Genomic DNA, 17,258 nt, shown 5'->3' with positions numbered 1-17,258 from the left:
TAATCAAAAGGCCAGCGTAAACATTAAGGGATAACATCTACAAGAACCTGCAGAGTTCTGAAAAAAATATTTGGACAGATTTGATTTAACCTTCATTTATGCAGGTAGTCAGGTAGACATTGAGACTCAATGTCTCATTTAAAAGAGAAAGAACAGATGAGCTGTCATGGTACGAGAATGTAAGGAACCAGGTCACTGGTGTCATGTTAATCCATTGAAATTTGGCCTATACTCACCGAGGTCAACTCAGTGCTTCATTGTTAGAAAACTGATTTAAAAAACAAAACAAAAAACCCTTAGAACTTATGATTCTTATTACCGTGGTCATTTTTGCAACATATAGAAAGTACTGTGTAAAGATTTAAAGTATCAAATTTGACCTCTGACATATCCTTCAAGAAAAATAGTGTAATCGGAAGGTTAAAGTGATAATACTTTGTAGAGCCATTTAAAATTGTTTCTTACTGCCAAAAGTATTCACTCAGCCATCCAAATCATTGAATCCAGGTGTTCCTATCACTTCTACATGTGTATAAAATCAAGTACCTAGGTGTGGTACCTTGACAGGATGCCACCTGTGGAACAAGTCCAGATGTGAAATTTCCTTGTTACTAAATTTCCAGTTAGTGGCGTCATGACAAAGCAGAAGCGATTGGGAATGACAGCTCGGCCACAAAGAATTTTCTTTTTGCCTGTCCAGTCCGTCACTGTAGCACTCAGAATTATTGTCTGAAGGCCAAGAATTTTCTTTTTTAGATTTCGGTATTATTTAATGTGTTTCTCTTTCGTGTTTCAGTAGTTTGAGTATGACTGACAGCTTGTGTTGGACTCAATATCAGAATACGGAGGATTCCATATGCCTAAAAAAACAAAACAAAAACAAAAAACAGTGGAATAAAATCAAAAATATCAATTTGTCACAATTTATATTTATTATACAAAACTGCTTACTATTTAATATTTTTTGTGGCACATTTTTATTTTGGCACTTTTGGTTCACCATAGTTGTACACCTCTGCAGAATGACAACGTCTAACATTTTTAAAACAGAAAAACGATCCAAAACCAGAAGGCACATCCATGTCTTTATTGTTGAAGTGGTTATTATCATAGAGCTGTTTGATAGCAAACATGCAATCTGGATGTAGAACCCTTAAATACAAAGTTGACAAGGCTGTATAAATAATATAATGTGCACTGTATGGCATGTAAAATATATACTGTGTATATTTATATGTATAAAACATGCTTCTTGGTTAAAGGAGAGTGCACACACACACACACACACACACACACACACACACACACACACACACACACACAGTTTACTCTCCACCTGCTAACTAAGTCACATACATACGACAATGTGCCCAAACTCAGAGTTTGGTTTCCTTTAATACAAAAATAAGGACAAACACTTTTAGAAAAAACTTCAATGGAATAGTGCTGCTCAGTATTTCCACTCATGGTTTCAGGATATGATTGGATACCTTCATTATTTCGGCTTCTTATTGGTTAACTTCCCTCATTTTCACTTTTGGTACTGACTAAAAATGACTAGGCATGTGGGTGAAAAAGCAAACGCATGCAAGTTCACTCAGAGTAGTTTGTGATGAAAGGCGCGGCTTCAGTCAAGTATACTTGGATAATACAATGCCTGTGTGTCGTCTCTGGTGAAGCCCAGATGTACATTCAAAAACAACAGAAGGAGCCGAGCTCGGATCAGAAAGCATTAACGGTGCACCCCTTTGAATTCAGTAAACATTAACCCTCAGAACTGACAGTGCAGGTTTGCAGAGATTATGGGATCGTGAGGACTTCATGTCTTAATCTAATGCCATTTCAAGCAGGATTCTGTTCCCTTTGTAGTCGTTTGACGTCAAACCCATGATTCAGCGTGTGCATGAGTCACAAATCTGAATAAGAGGCACTCTGAGAATTATTTGCTCATATCCGAGAGGAAGCTGGGCTTCATTTGCTGCCTTAATGACTTTCCATGAAGTCACAGCTCATTTGGTTCCTAAGTACCTTATTCAAGATTCCCCATGGACACGCACCTGAAAGCAGAGCTGTGAAAAGCAAGAAGCTACAATCATGTTAAAGAGTTTGAAAGTACAGACACCATAAGCCAACAAAAATACAGACTCTTCTGAGTGTAGTGTTCCCCCATTAAACCCTTCATATTGTTCACAATCATTAAACACAAGATTGTCTTTTTTTTCTTTTGGCCATGAGAATCCTCAAAGGTGGTGTGGAGGTGGTTTCCTGCTGGCTGCTTCAATCAGACAGAACTGTCTGTCCTGGAGAGAACTGTTAAGGTAAGTGTTCCCCTGTTCTTGTCAGCCTTGGTCAGGCTCATAAGAGCTATCCTCCATTGTGTGGGAGCCGAACAAGCTACTCCAGCATCCAAGAGCTGCACAAGTGCTCTCGCCAAGGACCCAGGAGAGGACTTGGGTTATATGTTTATGAGACGCCCAGCTTGCTGTAAAGACGGCAGATGCTGAGGTGAGCTTGCTAAGTGGCTTGGAAACAAGCTGAATAAAAATGGAAAATGCCAGACTTGGTAACTCTCGCAGGCTGAAACGGGACAGGGTGGAGTGGGCAGTGGAGAAACCAGTCCAGTGTGCTGATCTGCAAACGGAGCTTTGTATAGAGTCTTTGATTTAGGAAGAAACTCTTCCCACCACCTCGTCGATGCACCACACTCCCGGGCAAGGTTAACTGGAGGGAGAGAGAGAAACAGATGCAAGTTAATCTCAGCAAATATGCAGCGAGATGTCAGGAAGATTAAAAGATTGGGCTGTGATTTGAATGGAACAGCGAAGGCATCATTTCATACAATTACCAAATCAAGGACCTGGCTGATTTTCAGACCGAATGTAAGAAGCTGCATTTTTAATCGTTACTCTACATTTATTTTATCTCAGCAAAAAACTCAAATGATTTAAAAGTCTTTGTAGTAAACAAACTGGCTAAGCATGCATTAGTCCTACCAAGATATACAATGATCCTAATTTGGATTTTAAGCAAGTCCTATGTCCACAGACTGTATATAAAAGATGGAAATAGCCACCGAGCAGAACATTTCAGCCATTGCCATCTTGTTTTTTTCAATTATTATTTTCCTTATACATTTTATGATTTAAGGGTGACGACACTCCACACTCATCCTGTGACGAACTGTCAGTCACAAGATGGTCTTACCCTAAACCAGTATATTTATCTAAATTGAGAACATGCTGTAATAAATGAAACCACTGATTTGATCCATAAGTTCACCAAAAAAAAGTGCTGATTGAGGTGTTCGCGTGAGCCTTAGTAATTTTCTCTGCTGGCCATGAGACAGACGGCAAGTCAATTCTGAATTAATTTCTATGAAGAGCATCTGCATGATTTTGGTCCTGAAAACCTTTTGGTTTCTTACTGTCGTCCACTGCACAGCCTGTGTGGAAAGCAAAAGAGGTTTGCTCCAAATTAATTTCAGTTCATTCCAGTTTATCTGCATTTGTAGACACTGCCTGGAACATGAGAAATGAAAAATCTTGGCTTGGATTTCTTCTAACTAAACCAGACATCCCAACAAATTATCCAAAATTCCAAGAGGCCAAATCGGCAGACTAGCTGATGTGGTTCCAAGATTGGCTTCGCTTCTCAGGTCATCATATTTTATTCACAGTCTGAGGACAGATCAACATTAAATAATCGAAAGTCTGCGCGGGAATACAGCAGCGAATTGTTCAAGCGAGTCGCAGCAGAGTGCTGCCTCGCTAAAACTTGAATTTTTTCAGTCGTGAGAAAAAGTCCTGTCTTATCTCTTGTTGTGTGAGAAAGGGCAACTTCAGACAAACCTGAGAACTTATTCTCCTGAGTTTATGTGTCAATTTATTTTTGTCCAGTTCAAAACACCCAGTGCCCAAGTGATCCCAACTCTTAAAAGAGCAAATCCACCCAAACTACGTGGCTCAAGGTCCATAATACAGAGTATATTCACCACCTGCACCACCTCAGTGACACCCAAAACAAACAAACATACACACACTGAGAAGTTGAGATGTTTACAGGGAAACATCTGGTCAAAAGAAGAACAAGGAGGAGGAGGAGAAGGAAGGAGCTGTCATTTGTACCAGGTACTGCTGGAATCTTCTCGCTTTATTTTGAAGCCATTTGACCTGCGAGGGCTGAGGTCAGACATTTTTAAGGTTTTTTAAATGGCAGGCACTGCACAGCACACATTGCACACAGTGTTACCAAATGTGGTGATCAGAAATGTATAGAGGAACAGTCATCATCTATATCATCCAACGCCCAGTGCCAGTCCTGGAGACTGGAGTCCTCCAATCTGAAAGGGGAGATTAGTTTTCATGGCCGTGTAATCGTTACTGCACACAACTCAAGTCTGTTCTGTGGGGTTGTATGAGGGCAAATCCTGAGACATAGAACTGGACTGGACCAGGACAGACAATGACAACAGTTCCTCAACTTCTGCAGGACACGCATTGTACATAAAGAACAAAGCCTCACAGGTTAACACCTCAATACACCTTAAAAAGAGTTCTTACCAAAGCTGAATAATCAATACGCTAATTTTTCTCCTTCAAGATCATCAGTCGCTTTTTTAAGATTGCTTGTTGAAGTTGCATTTGTAGCCTGTGCACATGATGTGCTGTTTTGACAAGAGTGGATGAGATGTAGAGTGCACTGAAGGCACTTTATTATAAGTGGTCAGAACGGGACTTTCAGTCAGTGATTTTAAAGCAAGAGTTGCCTAAAGGTTTTTTTTGTGGTCAGTCAGCAGGCCATTATGGAGAAACAGTCATATTAATTGTGACACACAACTAGAGCTGCTCAATTAATCGAATTTTAATCACGATTACGATCTGGGCTTTCAACGATCATTAAAAATGACTGAGCCGATTATTAGCCCCTCCCTCGTGCTTTACTCTCGCGCTGCTCCGTGTGGCAAATCGAGCGCACCTCTCTGCATTTCGAACACGCGTCACAACAATTAAGAGGACCCGAGGGAAGCTCGGAAAGCTAAGCAGAAGTTATTTGGAGAGGAGAGTGACTGCTGTTGGTTGAAAAGAGAGGTAAAAAAAACTTCAGTGGTGTGGAAACATTATGGGTTCGCGGAGTCAGACGTGGATCAAGTAGACATAATGTGTAAACTTTGCTACGGTGTCATAGCTGCACCACAGAGCAACACTGCAAAGTTCACTAAACATAGATGTTTACTAGGGGTGCAACGATACACAAAATTCACGGTTCGGTTCGGTTCGATACTTTGGTGTCACGGTTCGATATTTTTTCGATACAAAAAATGTTCATGCATTTTTAATTTGTCATTTATTAAAATTATAAATATATATTTTAACTCAAAAGTACAGTTTTTAAATTTAACCCTAACCCTTGTGCGTGTTTTTTATTTTGACAGCGAATGCGCACCTGCGGACCACTTATGTGCAGCCCTGGTTATTTAGCTCGTCATATTGCAGCCACAGAAATTATTTTGTCCATGAAACCATAAAGCTGCACTTTCTTTTTGCCTTATAGTCTGATTTGTCATAACTTCTCCGTTTTGTGGTAAGCTTTTCTTTGGCTGTCACTTCTTCACTCTGACCTGTCTTATTTGGCTCAGCAGAACTGAAATGCTTTTACACATGCACTCACATAAGCTCAGCGATTCTCTGCGCGATCAACCTCTCACATGTTTAAGCTTGCTGCGGGAGATTTCACTTGTCATGTTTGCATAGTAAGCTAACGATTAATAAGACGATGTCAGAGGAATTGGTGCACAAATTATCATCACTCACAGATCAGTGCTGTCGCTCTCTATACACAGTTCGCGCGATTGCAAAGTGAAAGCAAAAAAACAAGCGCAAATTCAAACGCGACTTCAATATGTCACATATTGACAGTGGCTCACCGATGCCAATGACATAATTACCCAGCTACATTTCTGAAAGAATGCAAAAGCATTGACATATATTTTTCCTACAATAGCCCGACGGGCAGGGAAGAGATAGATTTTGGTAGCCCGACTGAAAAAAATCGCTAGCTCCGGGACGTCGGGCTAGCGATATTGCAAGCCCTGTATCTGATTGAGGAATCACTCATCTTTGGAAAAGAGAGTTTATTACAGAGAAAAGTCTCTTTCCAAAATAAAAGCTATACTATCCGCTTCTTCTGGGCTATATTCTCAGCAGCATAAGGAGAATCATGTGCTAACAGCTGTCTAAATGACTCGGCTAAAGTTAGTAGCATGCTTGTTGTTTTTGTCTGCTTCCACTTGTCTTTGCACTAGGATGATGTCGGCGTAAATGTGCAGTCATATTCGTTGTGTTCCCGCTAGTGCTTTCAGGTTAATCTCGTTGAAATGACCTTAACGCCACAACACGGCAAATCTCCGTTAACGAGCTACCGCCGATCACTCCGTGCATGGGGCTAGACGGCCAACACGTTAACGAGCTAACTGCGCTAACACACTAGTTCACACCAATGTAATTGAGCATTGCATGGCACATTCAACATACTGTTTTACTTTAGTCCATGACTCGCTTACCTTCAGGGTCATACGTCACATGAAAACCAAAATAATTCCAAACGCCAGATCTGAATGAGGTTCAATTTGCCTGTTGCAAGTAGAGCTTAACTTCTGTCTCGCTAGCTTGCCCTGCGCTCTTCCTTCTGACTATGCTGTCTGTGTTGAGCGCTCAGTGGATCTGCGCTCGACAGTGCAGCCTAGGCGGAGTAGTCGAACACAGATTCACTGAGCGCTCAACACAGACAGCATCGTCAGAAGGAAAATTTATAAAATAAATTACAAATGTTGTATTGTTCGATACATATGCATACCGAACCGAAAGCACTGTATCGAACGGTTCAATATCGATACGAATATCGTTGCACCCCTAATGTTTACATTTTTTATTTATTTTTTATATTGCAAACATTTGCACGGTTATCAGTATTTGCACACTATTTTATATTATTTTTTAAAGTCATTATTCAATACATTGTTATTGTTAACCCTTTAAAGCCAGTCAGAGCAGCACGCTCTGTTTTGTGTAACTATTTTTAAATCCCTGTAGAACCTGAACCATGTAAGCTAGCGCAATAATTTTTTTTGCATATGAAACTTACATCTTATGCCATTCAGCTTGTCCTCGGTCACGGTTTCCTTCCACATAAAGCTTTGCAAAAATTGCATAAAAAGTGCTTGCAGCAACAAAAACATAATATTCCAGAAACACGCTTTGCCGATCCGATCAGCTGTTCGTAACACTTCCCACATTGAAACAGACGTCAGCGCGAACTATCGCATGTCCGCCATTTCCTGCCCGAAACAGGAAGTGACGTCATTTTCATGGAAAATGTAGTTGTTTTTTTTACTTGTAGGCCTTAAAAGCCTATACTGGTGTTTTTATAAGTCATGTTTGAATTTTCTGAATAGTTTCTGGGATGCTTAGAACTCGAACTGCACAGCTGGAAATAGTTTATTTTGATGCTGTTTTCTTTGCAAATTTGCATCATAGGATTGTTTTTGTTTTTCCTGCAGTATATAAAAATTGGTGTATCTCCAAAACAAAACTATGAAGACACTCAAAATAAATTTCCTGTGGTGGGAAACTATTTTTTGCAACTTTTTTGTATTTAAGGTTTTGAGGGATAAGCCTCTTAAATTTCCCCAAGTAGAAATATATGTAAAAAAAACAAAAATGATTTTCAATTTTTTTGTAGTTTATTGCACTTTTTTGCAATTAATGTAGTTACTATGGACTTAATGCATACATATTATTAAAATATGGGCTATAACAGTTGTATTGATGTATAGCAACTTGAAATGCTCCCAAAAATGGCACTACAGCATGTAAAAAAAAATAATATAAGCTCTGACGGGCTTGGTTCTATGGTAGGTCTTAAAGGGTTAAATAAATATCGTCAAATAATCGAGATCTCAATTTCAGTGAAAATAATCGTGATTATCATTTTTGCCATAATCGAGCAGCCCTACACACAACACTCAAAATGCAGAATATATACTAAATACTATAAATAAATATTAAACTTTCTGGATGTAGTATGTTAATCAAATACACAAAAATTTCAGTTTTGAGGCTTTTTAGTCAGCCTGCATTATATAGGTCACTCCACTCACACTGTATGTACCTCAAATCATTAGAAATCTAGCCTGGAGATCCATAAACTGTTATTTGTTTACCTCCTGCACACCACTTTAACTGTCGTAGCTAACATAGATGAATCCAAAATCACACCTATAGGTGTCTATTACATAAAATCAGCTTTTTAGTCTACCTGCTCTTGCTGGTGGGGAGCTGTCGACTGGGCCTCCTCATGGACTGGCTGGGCTGAACCTTCATGGAGGTCCGCGGTGAGGAGCGTGCGAACTGTTCTGGGTGTGGAGGCTTTTTGGGAATCTTCTTGACCAACCGGCTCACCCACTTCTGCTGCTCCTCCTGGGACACGGCGAGCAGGAGCAGGTTCTTGGCTGTAGAAATGTCGTAGTTCACTGGTGGTAGAAGAGAAGAGAAATGTTCAGTAACACTCCAATTCACAAACATTTAAAAACCCACCAATTGTAAGTAAGATCGAAACACAGCTTTCATAGAAACAACAGGAGCGTCCTACCTTTACAGGGGGCGATGATCTCCTCCTTCTTGTCCATGTGGTCCTTGTGGCACTTGATGTGGCAACGCCGGCACTCCAGAGCAGGGGGCGGCTTGAACATGTTCCACAGTGGCTTTGTGCAGGCCTCACAGTTGGTGGGGAAGTGGTAGAGGGTGGGAATGAACTCGTGGCCTTTGTGGCAGACGTAATTGGACTTTTCTCCAATGGGATGCGGCTCCACGGGAAACTCTGGCTCCTTTTTGCTTTCACCTTCATTGGCATAAAGAATCTGGAGAGCGGAAAGAGGACATATCTAACTTTTTCAGCCTTCAACAACTCTTTAAACAATCAACATGCTCAAAGAAATAGAACATTTTCAGTAGAGCTAGGGCAGACCTGGAATATCCTGGGAATTTCTTTGGAGTCAGCTCGATACACATCTGTCTGAGTAACAGGTCTCACATGGAAGAGTTTACTGTGTGACAGAAAGGAGTGTTATTTTCTGTTTAAAGCATAGAACGTGTTAATACAAACTGAGCTGTTTTCTTTGCAGAGGTGCCTTCAGGTGTCATACTCACTCTATATCGAGCACCATGTTGGGGATGGACTGCTCTTTGTCTTGCTCGCTGTTGTAGAAAAGAATCTTCTTGCTGCTTACTACAACGTACTGCATTGACAGGACAGAGGTGGTAAGAAAAAAGGTCACATGCTGTTTTGCAGGGTCAAAGCTGTCTCAATGGTTTAGTCCTACCTTTCGCTCCCATCCAAACTTCTTGGTATTGTTTCTGACGGGGAGAGACAGCCAGCCCTCGAGCCTCATTTCTGAGGGCAGAAAGAGAATTTAGATCATTATGGTTTGGTTTGAAGAAATCAACAAAATCACATCACATTAAAGTGAAATATTCTAGCCAGACATTATGCACCTTTATAAAAATGCTCTACTTGAGCATTTAAGCACTTTATATAACACGCCTCATTCCCCCATTCTCTTTATTCTACATCTAAGTGATTTGCATCCAACCTCCACACACATTCACACTCTGATGAAAGTATTCGAGAACAACTCAGGGTTCAGAATCTTGCCAAAGGATGCTTTGGCATGTGCGCTGGAGCAGCCAGGGATCAAATCACCAATCGTCATTAATCTGTGCATAACACACTAATGATAAAATGACTGTATTGGGATTGAAAGTACTTAATTTGAGCTGAATTATAGCGTCTTTCTTCTGAAACTTTCAGAAATTAGGGTTATTCCATTACTCTGACCTGGCATTTTCACACAGGGACAAACAATGCATGTTTTCTCTTTTCCAGATGTTTGTGTGGGAAAAGTCCAGTAGAACAACAGTTTCTGAAATACGCAGACCTGGAACCAACAACCATGCCACGTCACTCAAATGACCTTTCTTCCGATGCTCCATTTGAACTTCAGCAGGTTGTCTTAACCGTGTCTACATACCTCAGTGCACTTAGCTGTTGCCTTGTGATTGTAGGATTAAAGGCATAATTGAGCAGGTGCACTTTGTGACGTAGCCAGTGAACGTAAACATTGTACAAGAAGATGTTTGTAAGTGACCTTAAACCTTAAAGCTGTGGTGAAGACAAACTGTCAGAAATACTTTCTTTGTTTAGTGGCTGAGCTCTTACCTGTGTACGCATCATCAGCATCAAACTCGGGCCCGCTGCTGACGCTGGCGGAGTCCATCGACTGAACACTGAGCGTCTGCAGGAGATTTCTCAGCTGCTCAATGTCACTGTCCTTACTGTCCAGAGCCATCTGCATCTCAATGCGCATCTGGCTCTCATCTGCCAGTTGCTATAGATTAAAATGAGAAGAAATAACATATTGTAAGTGTCGTAGTCAGAGATACAGCAGCAGAGTGTCGTTTCACTGAAAGGGAAAGAAAACTCAGCTGTTCACTTACTGCTTGCATTTCGTTGATCTCCTTCTGATATTTGATGATGGTGCTGTTCAGCTTTTCCTTCTCTGACCTGAGCTCAAGCTGCAGCTTCCTGTTCTCCTTCTCCTTTCGCCGCATGTCTGTGTCGTTACCACGGCGGCTGCCTCCGCCACGCACTTCCTTCCTGTTCATGATCTCTGCCAGCTTATTGACGGCCTGCGGATGGGGATAAGATTCAATCTTAACTTAAGAAAAATGATGGGAAAAAATGTAAAAAAAATTTTGTAAATGAAGGGGAGGATTAGTCTTGAAAGTCTGTCTCTTCATCTTGTGAGTTATTGCTTTAAAAACACCGACCTGGGTTTTTAGCGTCCTCTCGCACTGCAGCTGCTTCTCAAATGCCTGCTTCATCTGGCTTATCTGCTGCTCCCAGTCCTTCGACTTCTCAGTTTCTGAAGAGAACAAAAATAAATAAATTATGTACCCACACCAAAATATATAATTCTTGTAATAAACATTTAAATGTTCTAATTACCCTCTATTGCCTCCTTCAGTTTGTTGTTCAGTTCCTCCTTCTCATTGGCCAGATTGGCGACATCACTCGTCAGGGTCCGATTAGCTTCTTCCAGCTGCAATGGACAGCAAATACTTTCATATCTGCTCTTTTGTGGAACTATAAACTCAACCTAATCTCACACTATTTTCAGAGCATATTTATTGGGCTTGAGATGCACTGCATTTACACGTCGTGATACTTCCAGGACTGTGGCGAGTTATTCTATTTAACAGCCTTTAAACGTCTAACGATACAAAGACTTTCACCTCAACTCGATCATCTTTATTTCACGCAAACTCAAAATCTCACAGAGCTGATGGTGATGTCCTTCTCAGAGAGCTCCTGGCGATGGCGAGCCATCATCTCCTTCAGCTCCAGCTCCTTCATTATCTTCTCCTTCTCGAGGTCGGAGTACTGCTCCTCAGCGATGGAGCGCGCCAGCTGCTCCGAGTCAGCCTTTGTCAGAGTGATCTCCAGCTGTGCTGCCAAAGAGTCCCTGAGAGGAATAAAAAGAAACGCAAGCCTGAGCAACCCACCACACAAACCACCCGAGTCTCTTATTGGAGATAAATGAACCGAGCCTTACATTCATCATCACCGTTTTTCTGCTAATCATTTTTCGAAGATTAAAGTGGATGAATTTATTTCAAATTGTATCTTCAAACTGAAAAACCTCTCACCTCTCCTCCTGCAGCTCCTGCAGAGACTGCTGCACTTCTTTGTAGAGTTTGTTCCTCTCCTCACATTCCTCCTTCAGCTCACGAACCTGGGTCTTATAGAGAGTCTGGAGAAAAGGTAACAGGTCAAATACGCTCCATACTTAATACATCAACAACAAAACTCTAGATAACTCTTTAATGCCGAAATCTCCAATGGGAGGGCCAGAGAGGTGAGAAAGTTTCCTAACAACAAGCTGCTCCTCCTGACTGATAATGAACATGGTAAAGGAAAGAATCACTCAGGCTTCATGTTGCATACACACTTTGATACATACTGTTGACATTGTACAAAAACATTAGCTAATGGATGCCCATTGAAGTCTTCACCATCATTCAGCTCTTGGAAATGCATAACATACATTGGCTACAGAAATAAAAGGAACCCTCTGATTTTAACAGCCTACGTTCCCATAGAATAAGACTGTGCTACGGTTTATTTACTTTATTTTCTAAGTGCATTATGGAAAATACATTACTTGTTATCCTATATCATCTTTAAACATTACTGGATTATTACGCTTGAACTAGGAAATAACAGCAATGCATTACAATATGGGAAGATGTCACTCCAGTGTAATATAGCTGACTGTTATTTGACAGTATAGTCTGGAGCAGCCCCTGTAGCTCTACTCTATAAATATCAAAGCACCTCTATATTGTGGACGTAAGAATTGCTAGACCCCTACACACAACTGAAACATTTAGTGAGTTGCCTTTACAATGAGTTAAGCTCCAGCTTGGACTTCAACTGTAGCGCTAAACAATTCAGAGCACCTGCAGTTATAGGCAGCAGAGTTGGAATGAGTCTCTGACTCACAGGCAGCTGAATATTTTAAAAACTGCCACAGCAGCGCCCTGATCAGGCTGAAAGGAGTGAAACACAATGTGGACACGGCAGGGAAAAGCTGTTTAGCCAGAAGGAGAGAGGGGACTATTCAGTAGCAAATCAATCAGCAGTTTTTGGCCGCTCAGTCAGATGAATGAAACTATAAAAAGCCTAAAATGCCAAATGAAAGTGTCTTCATTTTCCCATCCACATCTGTGATCAGATATCAGACTTACTGAGAAATACTGCTCAGCCTCTAACTGGTCTTGTAACTCCTTCATTTGTCCATCTGTGTCCTGTCTTTCTCTGTGAAAAGAAAAATGAGTCGATGATTCATAATTTGACCGCATAAGGAGCCTGCAGTGTGCCTGCTGGGAAAGTGTTACAACAAAATGAAACTTACTTGCGCAGCTCCTGGTTCTGCTTCTCCAAGCTGCGCTTAATATCCAGCAGGTGATTAGTTTCCTGCTTGAGCTGCTTCTCGGAGGTTTTCAGAGCACTGAGCTGCTGGTTTTGAGCCTTCAGGTCGTTCTGAGTCAGGTTACGCTTCTGGGTCTCCTGCTCGATCTTCAGTGTCAGGTTCTTCACCTGAAAGAACAAAATGAATTTAATAAAAGTTTTTTACTCGCATCAGCTCTTTTTTCATTATCCTTCTATCCAATTTCAGATATGACACTCTTTACATTAGCTGCTGAAGTAGCTCCTGTTGGTGACATTTGACAGCTAAACCCAAACTTCACTGGTCTCCTGTGCAGAACAGAAACGCTCACCTCCTCAGTAAGGTGATCCTTGTGTCTGCGCAGCTCGTCTAGCTTCTGCAGGGCCTGTTTGTTGTCACAGTCCATCATGCTGCTCTGCTTCTCCAGCTCTAGTATTCTGTTCTCCAGCCGCAGTTTGGCAGCTCGCTCCTCTGCCAGCTTCTGCTCCAACTCTGAATGAGAGTTATTCACTTATATTATTTAATTTCCCTTCTGAAAAGTAAAATCAATAAAATTTCTCATTCTGTACATCTTGTCGCAATCTGTGAACTCAGAGCTGTCGATCAGCCCCAAATTATATAGCTCGAACCCTGAACTCGGTACAAACTGTGAAAGAACAACCTTGTGGAAACAAAAGATCAGAGCCCTTACCCTTCATGGACTCTGACTTGGCGCCCTCGATGGTGACCTTGATCTTGCTCTTGTCTGCCTGCATTGCTCTGGTGGCCTTATGAGAGGCCTCCTCCTGTTCCAGCTCCTGCTGCAGCACCTTCAGCTTGTAGGTCAAATCGATCTCCTTGTTGCTCTTCTCCTGTAGAAAACACACACACAGAGATGTCACATCCAGAGTAAAATCTAGTCAGAAAATTTCACACCAAACGCTTTGAGACCAAGCCCAGAAAGTCGTGTCACTACATGGTGGTTCACATTTATATGTATATTCTAAGGAAGTGCAGTTAGAAATACTCAGTAAATCAATAAGTACACAGTTTCTGAAACAGGTCAGTTACAGTGCTGCAATAAATTAGGCCTTTCTTCTCAATTTCTCTAAGATATTTTAAAGTCAAAAAGCAGGCAGTTATGCAATTTTTAATATTAATCTATGAAAACAAAAAGCAAATACTTTGTATTAATCTTCCCGTGTCGACTGGAGTTGTGATTAAAGGTTTGGCAGTCTTTTAAAATAATTATTTGGCCTACAGTGGGCTTGAGTTTGAAAATAGCTGCTGTAAATCAATTATTTGTCACTTTAATCAAAACAAAAGACTTTCCCGATTGCTTTAATAAAATAATAATTTCTCACTGATGTCAAATGACCTGGAACAAACAGTCCAATCATGCTGTCCTCAAATCCAGATGCAGATGTTTCCAAGAAACACTATGATACTACTTTTAACATAACTTTTACTTAATTTGGATCACACGTGAGGCTCAAGTCAAATTTCCAGGAACTGCATCTCAAAGCAAAAAATGTTTCCAGTCAGGATTTTGTGATTTACCTTCTCCAGATCAGTGAGTTTCTCTTGAAGCTGCCTCTTCTCAGTCTCAGCTTTGGATAAAGCCTGTTTCTGCTGACGGGCCTCCTCTTCTAGGCCAGAAATGCGTCCTGCAAGATAAGCCCGCGAGAATCCTCAGAGTTACATTTCACGTACAGATCACATAAAGCTTAACCCAACAGCAAACTATGGCAAACGGTAAATGGCCTGTATTTGTATAGCGATTTACTTGGTCCCTAAGGACCCTAAAGCCTATAAACGTACACAGTCGTCAAGAATCTTTATTTCCATTTTCAATACATTATTCCTGTCTCAACTTGTATACGTAAGTCCTTTAATCTTTCTTAACGTCAATTTTATCCCCTCATTAAAGCTCAGTCTGAGGTCCGTCTGCTGTTTCTATTGTAATTTCAATTTTAGTTACTATTATTTTATTATTTGTCCTTTAATTTGTGTATTTATTTTCATGTTTTGAGTTTCTAATTTAGGTCTGGTTTGTTTATTCCAGGTTTACTTGTAAACTAGCATTGTTAATCCCCTGACCTCAACTAAAAAGCACTCCCTCTGATTTAAATGTACTTTACACATACAAGTTACTTGCCTGTTGTTCATATAATGACTCTGGTCAGCAAGCTCGGGGCAGTTCAGGGCAACTACCAAGAGTGTATGTTTAGTTGTTCCAACAGTGCCACAATGGGTTATTTATACACACATATACATCCCCCAGTTACTTGTAGTAAGCAACGGAGGGCAATATTTATATTAATACAAATATTTACATAGTTCAAATGAATTTCAGCTCTTGGACCAACTAGAGGAAGTAGCTCATTATACTGTGCTGTGTTTTATTTGTAAATGCAACACTCAAGTCACTGCATCCGAAGACCTACAAACATTCATAAGGCAGAACTCATGGTTTGTGATGCCCACGTCCTAATTAACGCAGTCAGATAAGAGGTTTTATGTGACAGCTTAAGTAGCCCGAGAGCTGCTTTTAATCAGATTATGGGTGAATTGTTAGCCTTTATGTAAGCACACTCCCTACAGTTACACAAATATTACAAACTGTCCAGGCGCACTGGAGCAAACAGGCCGCTTTGACCCTTCTGTCTTCAAAACATCAGCTATATTTGTTCAAGGTTTTATCTGACACCTCTGGACAAACTTATTTTTACTAATTCACATCAGCCTTTCTCAAACACACACAGTGTGACTGAACTGGAGTCAGAATCCATTCAGCAAACAGCACAGAGTTATTTAGTCCTGAAAAGCCTCTTGACTGCCCTCAGCATTTGGGTGGCACATTGCTGTTCCTCATCTAGTTGCCCCTTTATTAAACCTGCCATATAAGCTCCAAGGCAAGCAGGAGGAAAACAGAAACGGAACTTCTTTCAGAGGAATGTAATTACATTTCCACCTCATAAAAATACAGGTAAACATATCAGCAGCTACAGATGTGCCTAGAATTATGACTTATACTGACATCCAACCTGAAATTCTGCACAAATCTATTCTTTTGGTTTTCTTTATGCTAAGGTGAGAACCAAGAACAGAGGTGCAGTTTCTTTTTCTGATTGCGAGACGAATTTTGTCAAATTTGGTGGAGCATGAGCGAAAAACTAATACAAGACATTTTGGTGCTCCATGTAAAACTGCTAAACTGAGGATGCTCCAACTCCCTATTCATTGGTTTAGTATTTTATAGGTTTGTAAAGAAGTAGGTTTCACTTTTTACAAACACCATTCTGTAAGATCTGTTTAGATACACCGATGAATACAACATGTAATATTCCTGGTATCACTTTTATTAAGTCAAATAACGCACATAAATGACAACTGTTTGCAGACTTGACAAAGAAATCTTCGTGTGCTGTTTCACCCACCCATCAGGTCAGTGATGGTTTCCGAGCCCTGGCTGTGCTCCCTCCTCTCCGTCTCTAGCGCAGCCTGCAGGCTGATGCATTCCTTCTCCAGACTCAGCTTGCTGCGCTCCAGCAGGCAGCATTTGTCCTGCAGCTCGCGCACGTTGGCCTCCAGCTGCTGCAGCTGCTTGCTGCTCTCAGTTTGGGCTTTGCGGAGCCTCGTCGCCGCCTCCGTCTCGGCCCGCAACAACGTGTTGGCTTCTTCCAGCTAAGAGAAGAACACGTACACAAATCACACCAATATTTTCCCTTTAAAGGACTCCGAGTCCAACAAGGTGACTTGACAAGATCACAGTGATCTTTTCAGTCTGGCTGGACATCAAATATTAGCTTTTACTTTCAGCTGTTGTGACTGTTAATGTATTTGGTTTTACGTCTATTCAAGGCTTTTTATGTTATATGCTTGTAATCTGATGTCACAGAGCTCATCGTCCATGCTGACCACCCCCCCAACCTCACCAAACATACATCAAGGTAGGTAACCGACCTGTTTCTGGAGGTGAATGTTCTTCTCATTGGAAATGTGAGAGTTTTGGTTTCGCTTCTTCATGTCATCCAGCTGGTCTCTGAGGCTGTTGACTGCACAGATCCCAAGAACCAAGACAACAATTATTATGATGAAGTGTGTTTCAAGAAGTGAAATCACAATTTAAAACTGATAAAGTTTATTTAAATGCACCAAGTTCTTCATATACAAACTGTGCAAATGAAATATGGAAACAGAGCTTTAGTTT

At 40.9% G+C, this 17,258-nt stretch overlaps 1 protein-coding gene across 3 annotated transcripts in view; it reads right to left on the bottom strand.

Annotated features, from left to right (window-relative positions):
• Window positions 1-953: 953 nt before the first annotated feature.
• The window catches only part of rock2a (rho-associated, coiled-coil containing protein kinase 2a), a 47,861-nt gene continuing 31,556 nt past the window's right edge, over window positions 954-17,258 (bottom strand). Inside the window, exons 14-33 of one of the 3 annotated variants that reach the window (XM_085256963.1) lie at window positions 17,012-17,103; window positions 16,486-16,732; window positions 14,606-14,712; window positions 13,758-13,917; window positions 13,398-13,558; window positions 13,031-13,215; window positions 12,864-12,933; window positions 11,763-11,866; window positions 11,392-11,578; window positions 11,062-11,155; window positions 10,884-10,978; window positions 10,551-10,742; window positions 10,273-10,441; window positions 9,377-9,447; window positions 9,204-9,292; window positions 9,022-9,100; window positions 8,647-8,914; window positions 8,314-8,527; window positions 4,038-4,178; window positions 954-2,721 (exon numbers count right to left, since the gene is read on the bottom strand). In XM_085256963.1, coding sequence (XP_085113089.1) covers window positions 4,115-4,178; window positions 8,314-8,527; window positions 8,647-8,914; window positions 9,022-9,100; window positions 9,204-9,292; window positions 9,377-9,447; window positions 10,273-10,441; window positions 10,551-10,742; window positions 10,884-10,978; window positions 11,062-11,155; window positions 11,392-11,578; window positions 11,763-11,866; window positions 12,864-12,933; window positions 13,031-13,215; window positions 13,398-13,558; window positions 13,758-13,917; window positions 14,606-14,712; window positions 16,486-16,732; window positions 17,012-17,103 — 2,648 coding nt within the window. In that variant the 3' untranslated portion in view covers window positions 954-2,721; window positions 4,038-4,114. The remainder of the gene's footprint in view (window positions 2,722-4,037; window positions 4,179-8,313; window positions 8,528-8,646; window positions 8,915-9,021; window positions 9,101-9,203; window positions 9,293-9,376; window positions 9,448-10,272; window positions 10,442-10,550; window positions 10,743-10,883; window positions 10,979-11,061; window positions 11,156-11,391; window positions 11,579-11,762; window positions 11,867-12,863; window positions 12,934-13,030; window positions 13,216-13,397; window positions 13,559-13,757; window positions 13,918-14,605; window positions 14,713-16,485; window positions 16,733-17,011; window positions 17,104-17,258) is intronic. The other 2 variants (XM_085256964.1, XM_085256965.1) reach the window with 2 other exon arrangements.

Source organism: Mchenga conophoros, linkage group LG19 (assembly GCF_057382185.1).
Source record: "Mchenga conophoros isolate Kocher_MC1m ecotype Shallow Benthic linkage group LG19, M_conophoros_male_GT1.1, whole genome shotgun sequence".
NCBI lineage: Eukaryota > Metazoa > Chordata > Actinopteri > Cichliformes > Cichlidae > Mchenga > Mchenga conophoros.
This window is presented reverse-complemented; position numbering and strand designations above follow the sequence as displayed.